This window comes from Dipodomys merriami, unplaced genomic scaffold (genome assembly GCF_024711535.1).
Source record: "Dipodomys merriami isolate MVZ:Mamm:240054 unplaced genomic scaffold, mDipMer1.0.p SCAF_21, whole genome shotgun sequence".
Taxonomy (NCBI): Eukaryota; Metazoa; Chordata; class Mammalia; order Rodentia; family Heteromyidae; genus Dipodomys; species Dipodomys merriami.
Window position 1 is genome coordinate 30,373,189 of NW_027203493.1, and position 15,590 is coordinate 30,388,778.

General features: G+C 35.7%; 1 protein-coding gene across 29 annotated transcripts in view; it reads left to right on the plus strand.

Moving 5' to 3' along the window:
* The window catches only part of Sox6 (SRY-box transcription factor 6), a 605,718-nt gene that overhangs the window by 478,801 nt on the left and 111,327 nt on the right, over positions 1–15,590 (plus strand). For 18 of the 29 annotated variants that reach the window (XM_070032825.1, XM_070032826.1, XM_070032829.1 and 15 more), the window contains 3 exons: positions 3,330–3,453; positions 11,032–11,111; positions 12,844–12,966. In XM_070032825.1, coding sequence (XP_069888926.1) covers positions 3,330–3,453; positions 11,032–11,111; positions 12,844–12,966 — 327 coding nt within the window. The remainder of the gene's footprint in view (positions 1–3,329; positions 3,454–11,031; positions 11,112–12,843; positions 12,967–15,590) is intronic. The other 11 variants (XM_070032840.1, XM_070032812.1, XM_070032818.1 and 8 more) reach the window with 3 other exon arrangements.

Consider the following 15,590-nt stretch of genomic DNA (forward strand, 5'->3'; position numbering starts at 1 on the left):
TTTGAAAACAAGTCAGATCATCTCTCAACTTTATGATTCTATACTTTCTTGCTTTCACAATGTCTTCTATCCTCCCCCTTTTTAATTGCGTCTTTCAATTTATTGAAACTATCTGGAGCTTAACATGTTGGCTCAGGACATGTTGGCAGCCAGGACAAAACCACATACAAACAAAAGGACTGAGGGTGTGGCTCAAGTGATAGAGCTCTTGCTCATCATGCCCAAAGCTCTGAGTTCAATACTCAGTACTGCCAAAAGAAAAAAAACGTCTCTGGATAATAATAATCAAAGTTGTTGACATAGCTTGCCTTACAGAATATTACAGAGAGAAAGGAACTTCCCAATTCTTACAGTACATGTTAATATGGAACACTTGTAATTTTTTGTCATTACAAATGACTAAAGCTCCTAACTACTTGAGAGGATAGAACTACATCGGGAGGGTCTTCATTTACAGCCAGTCAAATGGAAAAATTCACAAGACTCCTTGAAAACCCATCGCTAGGCATAATGATGCACACCAGTCATCCCAAACTACATGGAAGGCTGAGAACTGGAGGATCTCAGTTCTAGGCTAGCCTGTATAGAAAAGTCCACATGATTCCATCTCCATCATCAGAGGCTGGACTAAGTGGCAGGCTCCTGTTATCCTAGCAATGATGGGAAGCCTAAGTAGGCAGATCATGGATATGAAGCACATGTCTAGGTTAGAGACATGACCCTATCCTAAGGTAATCAGCAAAAATAAGGTTGGAGGCAAGGCTCATGGTGGAGAACTACAGCTTAGCAAACATGATCTCCTGCTTTCAAACCCTAGCACCACAACAAAACCAAGGAAAACCCAATCATAGCAATTTTCTTAGTTATATACATAAAAATGGACACTTACAAAGGAGACAATTTTGGACAGCCAGCCAGATGCAAGAATTAAGGTCTGGTTCCTAGTTGCCATTTACCTCTTTTGTTTTCTTGCCAGCTGAAGAGCTTTAGTGACCACTGTAAAACTAAATTTGTTTTCGTAAATGCTGTCTAATATGTAACACTAAAGACCCTGAGTTACTTCTTCAAATGATCTTTGTAAGCTCTCTTCTTTTTTCATGGTTTTCTAGAAACTTGGGATGAGATAATGCTCTGGGAGGCATGGTTGTCTGCTAGGAACATGACCAGCCTCCGCTTGCCAAACTGGATTGTTTAGTTGGTTCATGTTTTCTCTCTTGGCTTGAAATAGGCTAAGACTTACTGGGTGTGCTTATCAGTAATTTGATCATTTTCAAATACTGAATATGCAAACTACACACAAAAAAGTAAGGAACTAATCTTTACTGTGACATTACATTACTATTATGTCAGTCACTATATCATAAGCTTTACTTGTCTTGTGCATTTGTTTCTCACAATAACCAGGTGAAGATCACCTTATATCTTCTCTCTCAGGCTTAATATCCCAGTTTCTCTGGCTACTTCTAAATAGCCCTAGCAGAGTTTAACACTTTAGCAAATAATAGTTGGATGAAAGATGGAAAGAATAAATAAATATGATGCCCAGACTTTTTGTGCCCCTTGCTAAGGCATTAGGCAGCCCTAATGTGTTCTAGGTACATACTGGGACTAGACTTCTAGAGGAACATAAAAGCATTTCCTGCACTGCGCTCTCACACTGAACCCTGGTCAACCACAAAGAATGGTATTTTGTTTTATGGCTTAGAACAGTGCTCTCATCTTTGACATTTTAGGTTTGTATCTGCTCACAACAAGCTGGAGTTGATCAGCAAACCCATTGCTTTTCTCCAAGGTTAAAGGCAAGACCTGGGCACTGGGGGATCAGCTCCAATTTAAGCAGAATAAGTCTGTACTCTAAGGCACAAAACTTAGGCTTACCTCAGCTAAAATGGAAGAAATAGCTGCTCAAAGCTAGTTTCTTTCACGCCCCACTGGCAAGGTAGTAATTGCACAAAGACCTTTTTATTATAAGTTGATTTTTCCTGAGAAATGAATTCAGAAAAATACTTTAAAGTGTTTATTTTTTGCTTGCCCTTTATTAACCCACATCTTAGGGTTTTCCCTAGAGAAAAACGGTTGGTAAATGAAACCTCTCAGAAGCATTTCTGCATAGTGTCCCCCACTGGGGAGAGAACAGGGACAGGACAGGGCAAGTTGGTGCTATTTGTACAGGGTCATCAGCTAGGATATGGAATTTTGCCTAAAGAGGAGATTTAGGAATTTAGACAGGGGAAGGGATTGGGGTTGATACAGTTACTGGTAAATGTTTATATCTTAAATAGATTAGTATGCAGCCCTTTTAATACCTGTAACAAGCCCAAAGATCCTGTGTGAATGAGAATCACCTCTTCTGATGCATCTTTGTTTTGTATTTTACATGAGAAAAGTCCTGTAGTTTACACTATAAAATTGTGCCCTCTAAGCCAGGACAAAGCTTTGTGTCATGCTATCCTAGAATCAAGGCAAGCTTGCACATAGTAAGGAAGGGAGCTAAGGAATTAAAATGTAATTTCCACAAGCATAATTCTGTCATAGCTCTTATTTTCTTTATATGGAATACAAATACTGATATAGAGTGAAGATTTTCTATTTTGCATTTTTGTGCTCTTTGATACATTTATTGAGGTCAAATGAAATTTGATATAGTAGGATTTATTATGAAATGCTCTCTGAATACAACTCCATAATTACCTTGCTACATGGTAGTACATAAAACTGTAAAACTGCTTAGCCAGACAAGCAATTTATATGTTACATCGAGGTGTGTATGGCAAAGAATATTAGTTTAATTGGGAACCACGATGTGGTAGCCTTAAATCTGAAGAGCTATATGTTTAATATAATGCAGCGAGGCTTTGGAATAAGATATCTAAAAGGGGAAGATACAGCCTTTGGAATACATAACAATTAGATATTATTTTCTGTCCAAGGGTACTGAATGCTATTTTAAAAATAAAGCATAGAATGCAAAATGGGTGAAAGGGCAAACCTCTCAATATTGTAGAAAAGAAGCAAACTTATTTCCTATAGCTCTGTGCTTAAAAGAAAGAAAATAAAAGGAAAATAAATCAAGAAAAAAACAAAGCCACAAACTACTGTCCACTGGAAGTAGAGACAAGGCCAATTTAAGTAAAGTTATATCCTTGGTAGGTTAATAACCTCTGAAAAAAGAGATCTGGTGGACTTTGAGTTTTTTCAGCTTGCAAATCTGGAATGAGCTTAGAGGTGGGTGGCTAGCAAGGTACCTAGGCATCACTAGGGGTGAAAAAAACAAATGCTTCTTGGCACACATTTGCTCTCTGTCTGACCATAGGCTCTCTTCTGTTTAGCAGGTTCAGGGTCACATGCCTCCGCTCATGATCCCAATTTTTCCACATGACCAGCGGACCCTGGCAGCAGCTGCTGCCGCCCAACAGGGATTCCTCTTCCCCCCTGGAATAACATACAAACCAGGTAAGTAGAGAAAGCCAGAGATTTTACATTCTTTTGGCAATGTTCAGATCCACATGTTTCTGCTTAGCAGTCACAACAAACATAGGAACATGCAAGGGGGACTGCAGATTTTTTTAAAAATCATGGAAGCTTCTCTTAAAGTAAATTAGAATTGAGAAGAGCAAGAATCGGAATAAACGAACTGGTTGCTAACACTTTTAGTTTCATTCTTCTTGAGATTGCTCCGAATTCACAGATAAAATTTCCTAGAAAATGTTGGTTAGCTTTCTCTCAGAACTTTACAATGAATAATTGTCTCTAGTTAAAGATTTTTTTTTCTAACTCCCACAAGCCTTTGTCCACTGGGAAGCTGGTCACATCCAATATAAAATATGTTATTGCTATTTTTTTTCTGTCAGATTTCCCTTAGAAAAAACATTTTGAGCTGATTTAATTAGTTTACAACTAATAGGTAGATTTAAAAAAATAAAGTCTGAATAATGAAGTATTTAGTAATATTTTTCATTCATCTTTGAACCTCAAAAACAGGTCACATAACCTTGCAATGAAATATGATTTAGCAAATGTTATGGTTTTTCTTTATTCCTGTGAGTTTGCTGGACTCCTGGGGAATTCAATTAGGGACATAATGGTTTGAAGCTTCTTTCAGAGCCTCCTTGTAAACAGGGCTTTAAATGTTTAAAGATAGGTTGCCAAAGGAATCCAGTGTAAGAAGATAGTCAAGTAAATAGAAGTCAACCTTAATTTCATTTGTGCATTCTTTGTAAGTGACCTCAGCTCAGAAGTAGTGACCTTGTTCCACTCATTAATAATTTTTGTGTCAAGTTCTTTTTACCACATTAACCTGACTATATTAACTACCAAGTCTGAATGTAACAGATCTAAGTATAGTGATTTCTTTGTATATGTGACATAAAATGAGCAAAAACATTTTAGTATGTTTTGAGCAATAAAATATAAATCATTTCACTAAAATTCTAAAGAAGTTTACTAAAAAACACAGAAACAAACAGTTTTATGTCCATTTTAATTGCTTGCTACCATGTATGCTCTTTTGCATTTCGTAGAGGACTCTCTTCCTTGCAAGAAGATGATGTCTGTGACAAAACTTAAATGATTCAAGGAATAGAGGTGTTAACGGATTGGCTAATTTAAGGGCTGATTGATATTCAAATATAAATGAATCAAAGCTAATACACTTTGAGCATCTCTAATTTGAACATCCAGAATGCTCTCATATCTAAAATGTTTAGGTGAAAAAGTGCAAAATCTTTTCTTCTGACATTTTTTTAAATTAAAACTTTCAAAATCCTTTCTTCTAACTTTTTTTGAAATACATAATTCTACATAATAATAGCTGTAGTCACCCTACTGAGCAATAGACCACCAGATCTTTTTTTTTCCACCTGTGACTTAGTATCTATAGCTTGAACTTTCCCCATCCCATTTTCTTCATCCTTTCCTCAGTCTCTGTTAACCACGAGTCTACCTACAACTTCTGTAAGAACAACATTTTTATTCAGATTGCAAAGATGAGTGAGATCATGAAGTACATATCTTCCTTTTGCTTCACATAATGATTGCTAGTTCCATGTATGTTGTTACAAATGATAGACTTTCCTGTCTGTCTTATGGCTAGTGTTCCATTGTGTACATGTGTCTCCCACATGTCCTTTATCCATTCATCAGGTGGTGAATGCTTAGATTCTGCCAACTTTATTTCAGCAATGTTGTTATCAAGGCATAAATTGTTCATATCCTGGGGTTAGATTTTAACCCAGGTATTTAATTATTTTAGATACTATTATAAATAGAATTTCTTTATTAGTTTTCTTTGGGGTTGTTTTATAGCCTGTATATAAAAATGCAACTTTTCTAATACCCTGTAAGTTTACTAATTTTTTTTCTCTCTACTATCTTTCTCATAGACTTTTAGGGATATTTTTCTATGAATCAGCCTATTTTCTCTTTAAACAGAAATAATTTTACCCATTTTCCAGTTTAAATTCATTTCATATCTTTTTCTTGTCTATTAACACTGACTAGAATTTCCAGTACAACACTGAATAGAAGAAGAAAAAGTAATAACCACTATCTCGTTCTTTAGGGAGAAAAGTTTTACGCTTACACCAACCAAATTAGCTGAGTTTTTAACACTTGGTGATGCTGAAATTTTTTTCTCCTATTCATATTGGATTTTGAAAATGACTTTTTTTTGCATCATTTGAAGTGATCCTGTGTTTTTTGTTCTGTTAATTAAATGTATTGTATTGATTTGATTATGTTGAACCTCCTTGGTATTCCTAGGATAATTGCTACTTTGTTATGGTGAATGATACTTCTAATATGCTATTGGATTTAATTTGGTAATGTTTCGCTGAGGATTTTACACATATTTACAAGAGGTGTTAGTCTTTAATTTTCTTTTGCTATGATGTATTTCTCTGGAATCAAGGTATTCTTGGCCTCAGAGAACATATTTATTTATTTATTTTGGAAAAGTTTGAGAAAGATTGATATTATTTCTTCTTTAAGCATCTTGTGGAATTCATAGTGAAGCAATGTGGATCAGGGCTTTTCTTTGTTAGAAAGATTTTTATTACTCATTCAATCTCTTTACTTGCTACAAGTTGTTGAGATTTCCTATTTCAACTTGAGTCAGTTGGTTAATTTGTGTGTTTCAAGAAATTTTTCTCTTTCTTCTAAGTTATTTAATTGGTTGGTGTACAATCATTATGATTGTCCCTGTTGCTTCTTTTATTGTTTACTATTTTTCTGCCAAGATACATGCCATATGTATATGAACAACTTTCATAACTCTAAGATCTAGATTGAAGTAAGTGGTCTTATCTCTATTATTAAGTTAAAAGAAGACACTAAACTATTAAATCAATGTATTATGACATATGATTCATAACAGAATTATATCTACCTGTATATGTATAAATTAAAAACTTAAATATTAAATTAGCTTATTAGGAATTCACATCTAGAAAATAGTGGAGGTGCAGTTAAGACCTAAATTCTGTGATTTGGTACTTTCAACTTGAAGATATGGTCTATGTGTGAGCTTAAGAAAATTTAACTTTTATAAGAGAACAATATAATTTTATGTGTGAGGATATCTAAATAATAAAGCCAGCCATTTCTGTCTTCCCAAGTGTTTCAAAGCAGAGATATGTAACCACTCTATGAATATTTATATCTACTTGGAACCAAAGAATTTTGTAACTCTTTCATTAGCATGTTCAGTTTTCAATGAGAATGCTGAGATTATAAAGGAAGTTTTGTGTTTACCAGTGTAAATTCACTTAACTTTATGAACTTAAGAATTATTTTAACGGTGTTTTCGCTTGAATATGGAGGCTATGTAATTTATGAGCTTGTAATTTAAGGCTTGAAGGTTTTCTTGAGATTTCAGTACTGAAGATTGAACTCACAGACTTGCACTGCCAAGTAGGTGCTCTACTAGTTGAGCCATACTTTTAGCTCTTTTTGTGCTTTTTTTTGTTTTGGTCAGTCGTGGGGCTTGTACTCTGGGCCTGGGCGCTGTCTCTCAGCTCTTCAGCTCAAGGCAAGCGCTCTCCCACTTGAGTCATTGCACCACTTCCAGTGTTCTGAGTGGTTTTTTGGAGATAAGAGTCTTATTGAATTTCCTGCCCGGGCTGGCTTTGAACTGTGATCCTCAGATCTCAGCCTCCTGAGTAGCTAGGACTACAAGCATGAGCCACCGATGCCCAGCCTTTGTGCTGTCTTCATTTGAGGAACTATCTTGAGTTTTATGTCCAGGCCACTTGGACCATGATCCTCCCACTTGTGCTTCTCTATGTTGCCGGGGATGACAGATACATGCCATTCTACCCAGATATTGTTGTTTCATCTCTAGCTGGGCTAGCAGGTGCAAGCCATAATGCTCAGCCATTGGTTGAGTCTCTCAAACTTCTTTTTTCCCTAGGTTTGGCTTTTGAACCCTATTCTTTTGATCTCAGGCTCTCAAGTACCTGGCATTAAGGGCTTGAGCTACTGTACCTAGCCAAGACCTACCTGAGCTTTGAGTTCAGATGATCTTAGAAAAAAATTGGGGGTCAAAAATATTTTCATCATTGATATTCTTAGATGATTAGAGAAGAAAAAACCAGGAAAAATAAGAGTATGATGATCTCAGTAATCTATACTATTATCCTTTCAAAATTTTTGTTCTCAGAACAAATTGAAGATTTCATTTTGGTTTTTTTAGTCCAAAGTCCTAACTTTTGCTACAGTGTAAAGATAAATCCAGACTTATTACATTCACATTTTTGGACAGTCACTACAGAATTTGGAGTCCTGACTCCTACTTTGTGTGTGTGTGTGTGTGTGTATGTGTATGTGTGTGTGTGTGTGTGTGTGTGTGTGTGTGTGTGTGTGTGTATGTGTGTGTTTCCTTTTCTTCTCCTCCTCCCAAAGACTCTAAATGACTCCTACAATATATTAGCATCCAAAGTTAGTATCTCAGGATCTATGACTCTCCCAGTCATACTTGTTCTTTTGAAGAATGCAAGTTAATTAGAAAGACTTTTACCCAGCCAATTTTTTTTATTCTTTTAAAAAAGTGGAATTTATGTCTAAACTATGCCAATTAGGAGTATTCTTGCAGAAGACAGCATGAGTCTTGGTTGAAGTTTCATTTCCTATTAAGTTCTGGATTCATTTCTCTCTAAAATTTAACAATTTACATTCTCTCATTTAGAACTTTTGTTGTGATGACAGAGGAACATATCTTATTCTGATAAGTGAAACTAATGTTAAGCAACTTTTCCATAGATTAAAAAAATTGTTTTATATTTGTTCTGTAATCTTCAGATAAAAACAAATTAGAATACATGGAGGTTGGCAAGATAGACTTGCAGAAAGTACATTATCATGTCCCAAATTGGTTTCTGGGGATTGTCTTCTTACACTACAGGTAGCAAGGGCTAAATTACAGTTGTGCCTAAAGCCAACCTGTTCCAACAGGCTTTCTCTTCCTTTATTCATTTTAAAAAGAATGGTTCCTCACGCAAGCATTTGAAATTTGAAAAAAAAATTGCTGTAACATGTTGACTAATTGCTTGCCAAGCCAGCTAGTGAGAACTCTTCCTGATCAATTGTTATACAGAACAAAATCAGAGAGGATAGAGAAAACTTGCCCCTTTATTATCAAAAACTATACATTACTTTCGAATCTTTCTCCCTCTTAAGTTTTTTTTCTCCCATTTTTAACCTCCCTCTCTCTCTTCCAATTATACCACTCTTTGTGGTATACCTTGTTGCTCTGATAGATTCATTTTTTTTTTTATTTTCAGAATTGATACGGTGATATATTTTGAAGAAATAGCTTTCTAAAGATACATTCAAATAAACAGATTCAACCCCACAGTAAGGTTAGAATGTTTTGGTTTTTTAAAAAATATGCTTGTTGACAGTGGAAAGAAAACTGTATGTAGCCAGCAGGTGAGCTGGAGAGTACTACAGGGTGTGGTAGAGATAGTAATAAATTAACTGGCAAGCCAAAAACTATATTTAAAAAAAAATCAACTATTTCATAGCACAGAAGCATGACAGCTATGAAAAAAGGAGTGCCCCAGGGAATTCTTTTAGAGTTTGATTTTTTTAAATATGTTTGACATGAAAAATGTTTTAGTACAAATAAAGCAACTGGTATTAAACTTACGGGGTGGGGGTTGTGGTTTTGAGTTGATATGAATAATGCATGATATTTAAAGAAAGAACAGCTTTAAAATGTTCCAGGAGGCAGTCCATGTTGATGGTTGCAATGGTGATTTTCCCCCTATTTTTTGAAACATCATTAATTCAGCATCGTTTACAGTTTTTTTAACCTGATAAGACATCAACCAAAGAAGTACTGCTTGACTTATATAAGATATTCTTTCTTCAGATAATTTAGTTCACAGATGAAGATCAGTAGAATTATTTAAGCATAAAACAGTGACAGTCATTTACTATAAAAATAATTTGGCCTAGTTATCTATTTAAAAAGCTCATATAATACTGAAAACTAAAATCAACCTCATGGAAGGGGAAAAACAAGATCAGATATTTTGAACATTACTCCATAGGAGATCAGCACAATATAGTGTTAGTGAATGCATTGTAGCAGCACTCCATATGCAATCAGAAGCCAATTGTTACTGGACTGTGTACAAGCACACACTGTGCTCAATGGTCTGATGAGGTATTATGGATATGATGCAAGGAGAGTGTGTCGATTAGAAGCTAACAATTTGTTAAAAGTGAACACGACTTCACAGTTACATTGGACCAGCTGAGTGGCACTTCATGTGGCAAACAGGATGAGTTCCAAGGAACCAGGGACACTGGGAAGGGTCCAGGTACTAGTATCTGTGCTGGGGGAAAAAAGGGAGCATGTGGGGGGGGGAGGGGCTTACTGCTGTCCAGTTGACTACTGCTGTTACAGTGACTCTTTATACAATGTCTCTTTATTATTACATTCAGATTTCTGTGCGGAAAAGTTCATGTAAAACAGCATGATTATTATAAATGTCAAAAATGTGTGGAGGAACAGCCTATTAAAATATAGCCTAGAGATACTACATAACACTGACTTTAAATAAGTAGCTGAAGCCAAAGTGATAGTACAATAACTCACTAATATTGTGTGATTTTTTTCCCCCCACAAGTATTATTTTTTTCTTTAGTTACTTCCTCTCAGTTCTTCAGATTGCTGGCCACAGAGTGCTTAGCTCATGGAAGGTACTTTAGTCCCCTGTTGAGGAGTGGACTGGAGTTAGATAAACATCAACATGTGGCATGGGCCCCTACTAAACCACACCCAATCTATACCAGGCTTTTGATATAGATACCCCATGAAAAATATGTAATCAAATCATCATCATTGATGATCATCATGATGATCATCATCATTGATTGGTGCTTAGTAGGCACAATTCTCTACTAGGTTCTACTAATCAAATCCTAGAATTCCCCCCAAAACTGTTTTTCATTCCCACTAAGGGATACCACACATTTCACAGAACGTTAATAAATAATATACTTTCCCTCTCTTCCCTGTCAATAATAATAAGAGAAGTTGTGTTTTTAAAATGTTTTCTCTTTTTTATAATATAAAGTTTAGAGCTATGGAAAGTCAATAGCTGATAGTCTTTTGTTGGACTCTCGTACTTTGCCTTATTTACCAAGCCAAAACTTTCTATTGTTCAAGTAGAAAAGCCTCAGTGTTTTCACAGTGTACTGAGTGTCAGCCTGGCTTAAGATATTTTTTTACTCTTAAAAATGATGTATTACAAGATTTGTAATGGAGTGAACATGCTTGAATTGCACACTTATTTTTTTTTTGTATCACATTCATGTGTTGCCAGTTTGCCTACCAGCTATCTGTTAACGAAAAGTTCCAAGGCAGTACTGCAAGTCTGTGCCCAACCAAGCCTTTTGTTTCTGCAGATGTTTGGGCTTAGAGCAATGTTGTAAAGCTCAGGCAATCCAAAGGCCATGTTTGTACTTGTCTGCTGAGATTCCCTGTGCATTGTCTAAACCTGTATGCATTGTTCTTTCTGACAGGTGATAACTACCCCGTACAGTTCATTCCATCAACAATGGCAGCTGCTGCTGCTTCTGGACTCAGCCCTTTACAGCTCCAGGTAAGTGCCAGAAGAAAAAAAAAAAAGAAGTGGGCCGTGAGCCAGTGCTTTAGTTGGGGGAAAAAAACTGCAAACCAGCTGTATGCTAAATAATGGCCTGCATGTTAAATAATTTTAAAGCCCAGCCCGCAAGGATTAACACCTTATGTACTTACCATTCTGCAAACAGAAGAGAAAATGGCCGGTTTCAATAAGTTCTAAAGGAAAGTGATACAATTTAATGCTATTTTCTGTCAGGTTAGTTAACTGTTTTACAATTTTTATGATTAGTTATTGAATATGTTAGCTTTTTCCTTACCAACTTCTTATCTATGTTTTCACTGTAGCTGGATTAGATTTTACATGGAAACATCAAAACAGAGGGTGATGTTAGATATTGTCCTTCTTGTACCTTATAGAATAATTTATTACTTCCAAATTACTTGATCATTTGGTAAATGTAAACAAATTGTGCAATCCTATTATTCCCAATGTCAGAAGTCTGGGCCTGTTGTCTGACCAAGTTCTAGATTAAGGTGCTTTCTAAATTTAAGGAGAATGTATTTAGAAGACTGAATGAAAAAATTATTTTACCTTACCTTCTTCACAATAATATAAGGAATTTGGAATAGGACCAGATATTTTTTTCCCTTCTACTACAGCCATTAGAATGGTAAATTGACTTAAATATATACATTGTATATATATATACCTATATATATACATGTATATATAAACATTGTATATATATTTATACACACATATATATGAGTGAACACCAACAGTCAAATATTTGGTATTTGAATATGCTAAAGATAGGTGGGCCGGGTGCCGGTGGCTCACACCTGTAATCCTAGCTACTCAGGAGGCTGAGATCTGAGGATCGCGGTTCAAAGCCAGCCCGGGCAGAAAAGTCTGTGAGACTCTTATCTCCAATAAACCACTAGAAAACTGGAAGTGGCGCTGTGGCTCAAATGGTAGAGTGCTTTCCTTGAGCTGAAGAGCTGAGGGATAGCGCCCAAGCCCAGAGTTCAAGTCCCACGACCAACCAAAAAAAAAAAAAAAAAGATAGGTGGTACTACATAAGTTTCAATGAAACAGCTCATTAAAAATAATTTTTATTCTTACCATTTATTGTGATTGTTTTTGAGTTCTCTTTAAAAATCTAGAAGAGTGCATTTAGCTAGACATTTTTATTTCTGTGTTGCTATTCCTTAAAAAAATTTGAGCATAAAAAGTATACAACTTTTGTGCCATACAGAAACATTTTGGACATTTTCAATTGGACCTATAAGTAAAGAATTTTTTTCAGCACATAAGAAGTTTGTGTTTCAAGCCTCTATCCCCCAGCACAGGCTGTTGGGTAGAGCCAGAAAGTTTTTCCAACAGAAGCAGCAGTCTTACCTGTCTTGCAAATCTTGTTTCTACACTACTAACACTGGGACCAACAGCAGCTGGTAAAAATCTCAAGAGCCCCCTCACTATTGGTAAAAACCTAACCTGTTTCTCCTATTGCTATAGCTGATCTCTGGAGTAATTTCATGATTCAGAGGTGGAAATAAGAAACCAGTACCACTGGTTGAACCTATATAACCAAGATTCTATTTTTTTAAAAAGACAGAAAGGCTGAGTCTTAAATAGTCTACTTTCCATTCTTGATGTGGTCAGTACCCAAGATTTAGATATATATGTTGTTTCATGAGTTCTGACAGTGTGTTTTGTCTTTTTTTTTTCTGAATATGCTACTAAACAGAAGGGTCATGTTTCTCACCCACAAATTAACCCAAGGCTCAAGGGCCTAAGTGACCGTTTTGGCAGGAATTTGGACACCTTTGAACATGGTGGTGGCCACTCTTACAACCACAAACAGATTGAGGTATGAATGCTTCCATTGATACTTCATTGGGTGGGGACTGGATTGTTCAGTCATATTCTAGATTTTTTTAAAAGTAGCAAATATTCAAACTAAATCTGATCTTTCCTTTTTTTCTTGTATATAAGGAAGTTTTTTCTTTGGCTCCTTTTCTTTCAGACAAAAAAGGTAAAACTGAAACCAAGCCCTTTTATTAGATTCTTCATTGTTATACAAATCTAAATTCTTTACATTCTGAGTACATTCTGAGTATTGTTAAAGCCATCTTCCTCTCACTTTTTAACCTTTTCTTTTTTTTTGAGAGAGAGAGAGGGCAAATTTTGGGTCCTTTATTTTAGAGCTAAGTAGACTGCTGAAGGCTAATTACAAAGATCTGCAGGCTTTAAACCTTTTCTTAAGTATAATGTTTAACAAATACTTAGATATTTATACATTATTTTCATTTTCATATGTGATATCCCGAAAGCTTGATAAAATAGAATTCTGCTTGCATAGGTAAATCACGTTCAGAAAGATCAAATGATTTGAACAAATCTGAAAAATATTTGTTGAGTTAGGGTTTTTGCCCAGAACTTCTATATCTACCAAGTTCAGGGTTCATAACTTAGTTTTCTCAGACTAAGGTTGAATATTGAGCCAGGCTTGGTAGCTTTTTGTATCATAAACTTTTATAATATCCTTTTCATATTTAGTCTTCCAGTAAAGCTTTCTGTTGTTTTGCAGGACAATCTTACTACTTGAGAGAAAATAGCATATGTGATTCTTTTAAAAATGAAGTCCTTTTCTACGTCAGGGACCTATTCTTCTTTGCTACAATTTCATACTTAATTCTTAATTCCTGTAACATTGGAGTATCTTTGGGACTGTCAGATGTTGGAGGGTTGCCATCTGTTGAATTAAAAAGCAAAAGGATAGAGAGTGGTTAACTTAAATTGGAGAAGTTTAATTTTCTGGGCGATATCTAATTTCTAACCCTAGAGTGGGAAACCTTAAGCGATCTGACAAGATCATATATTTTCATATCTTATTGACTCTATCCGTGTATACATATCAAATGCTGCAATCAATTGAGGGTTAATACCCAGGATTTCTTAGACATTATCTTCTCCATTGTTTTTGAATCTGTCCTTTAGAAAAATGATAGGGAATGATTACTCCTAAGAAGGAAGAAGCCAAGATCAAAGGCCACCTTGGAAGTAGCCTAAGGAAGGGTTTCAGAATTCATTGCCTGCCCCCACTTTTCCTCTTTCATTTTGATATAAAAGGTAGTCAGGGGGTTTCCACTCAGACATGACCAGACAGTATCCTGTCTTCTATACAACCAGAAGAGATTTCTGTCTAAGACTATAGAAAGGATGCCACATTTCTGGGAATTTTGGAAATCTATGCTTAGAAGACCTAAAATGAGATATCTGAGCAGGAACACTTTTTTTTTTTTTTGCCTGTCATCCAGCTTGAACTCTGGGCCTGGATGCTCTCCCTAACCTTTTGTGCTCAAGACTGGTGCTTGAGCCACTGCTCAGCTTCTGGCTTTTTGTGGTTAATTGGAGATCAGAGTCTTTATGGACTTTTCTGCCCAGGTACACTTTACCCTCCTGAGTAGCTAGGATTAGAAGCATGAGAAAACTTTTGTGTGTGATGTTAGTTAGGAAGCTTACCCACTTAGAACAGTTAGCCTGAGGAGCTTTTAAATGCTTAGAAAATAAAAGCATATAGCCTTGGTTCAAATTCAAGGCTTCATTCCTTTTTCACTTTTATTCTCTGTTGAGATACTGTGTTTTACGCTATTATTCAGGTTTCTACTAAATTTCTTGTTTTGACTACATTTTTTAACTTACATTGGTTCTTTTCTGCCTCTTGGCCTTCTCTTCTGACTTCAGTTCCTGGGGTGTCAAGTCTGGCTTCTGTTTGTTTTCCGGACGTCATGATGTTTTGTATATGACTTCCAGAGCTGTGTGGTGTCACAGCAATGCTGATGTAGCAGCACAGCAGATACTACATGTCTGCCACTTGAATTAGGCTAATTAAGACCCACTAATGCAAGACCCTTCATAACTTTGCAGTTGAGTGTGGCTCATTTTGAGTTTCCTATTTCATCTATATTTTTGCTCTGTTTGCCTGCCTCCACTCATTGTACTTTTCCCCTGCATATCAGGAAACCTGTTTTTTTGTATGGTACATTGGCTAGAAAAGACCGATATTGTTTGAAAAGCAGCTTCCCCAAACTCTCCTAGTGTGAGTATGGCATTTTTATAGGGATCTTCATGAACAACATAGTAGACATCTTTAGCTGAGCCAGTAAACAATTATATTTTAAATTTTGAGCAAAGGTAAAAGGAAATTTTTAAAGCATCTTATTTTATTGTTATTAAAACTCCATTTTCTTTTCGGCAAGGATCATTGCCCACCTTTAACAAGCTAAAATGTTACAGTTCCATCAATAATCATGATTATGATAAATTATTGATACCAAGGAATTATTACAATTATGTTAACAGATTTGGTTTATAAAGAAAGACTTTCAGGAGGAAAACTTAACAATATATTTCCCCTAGCATGTTGCTCAAAATGGATCCCTTTATCTAATGTAAAGGTTAACTTAATCATACTTCATGCCATTCTATTTC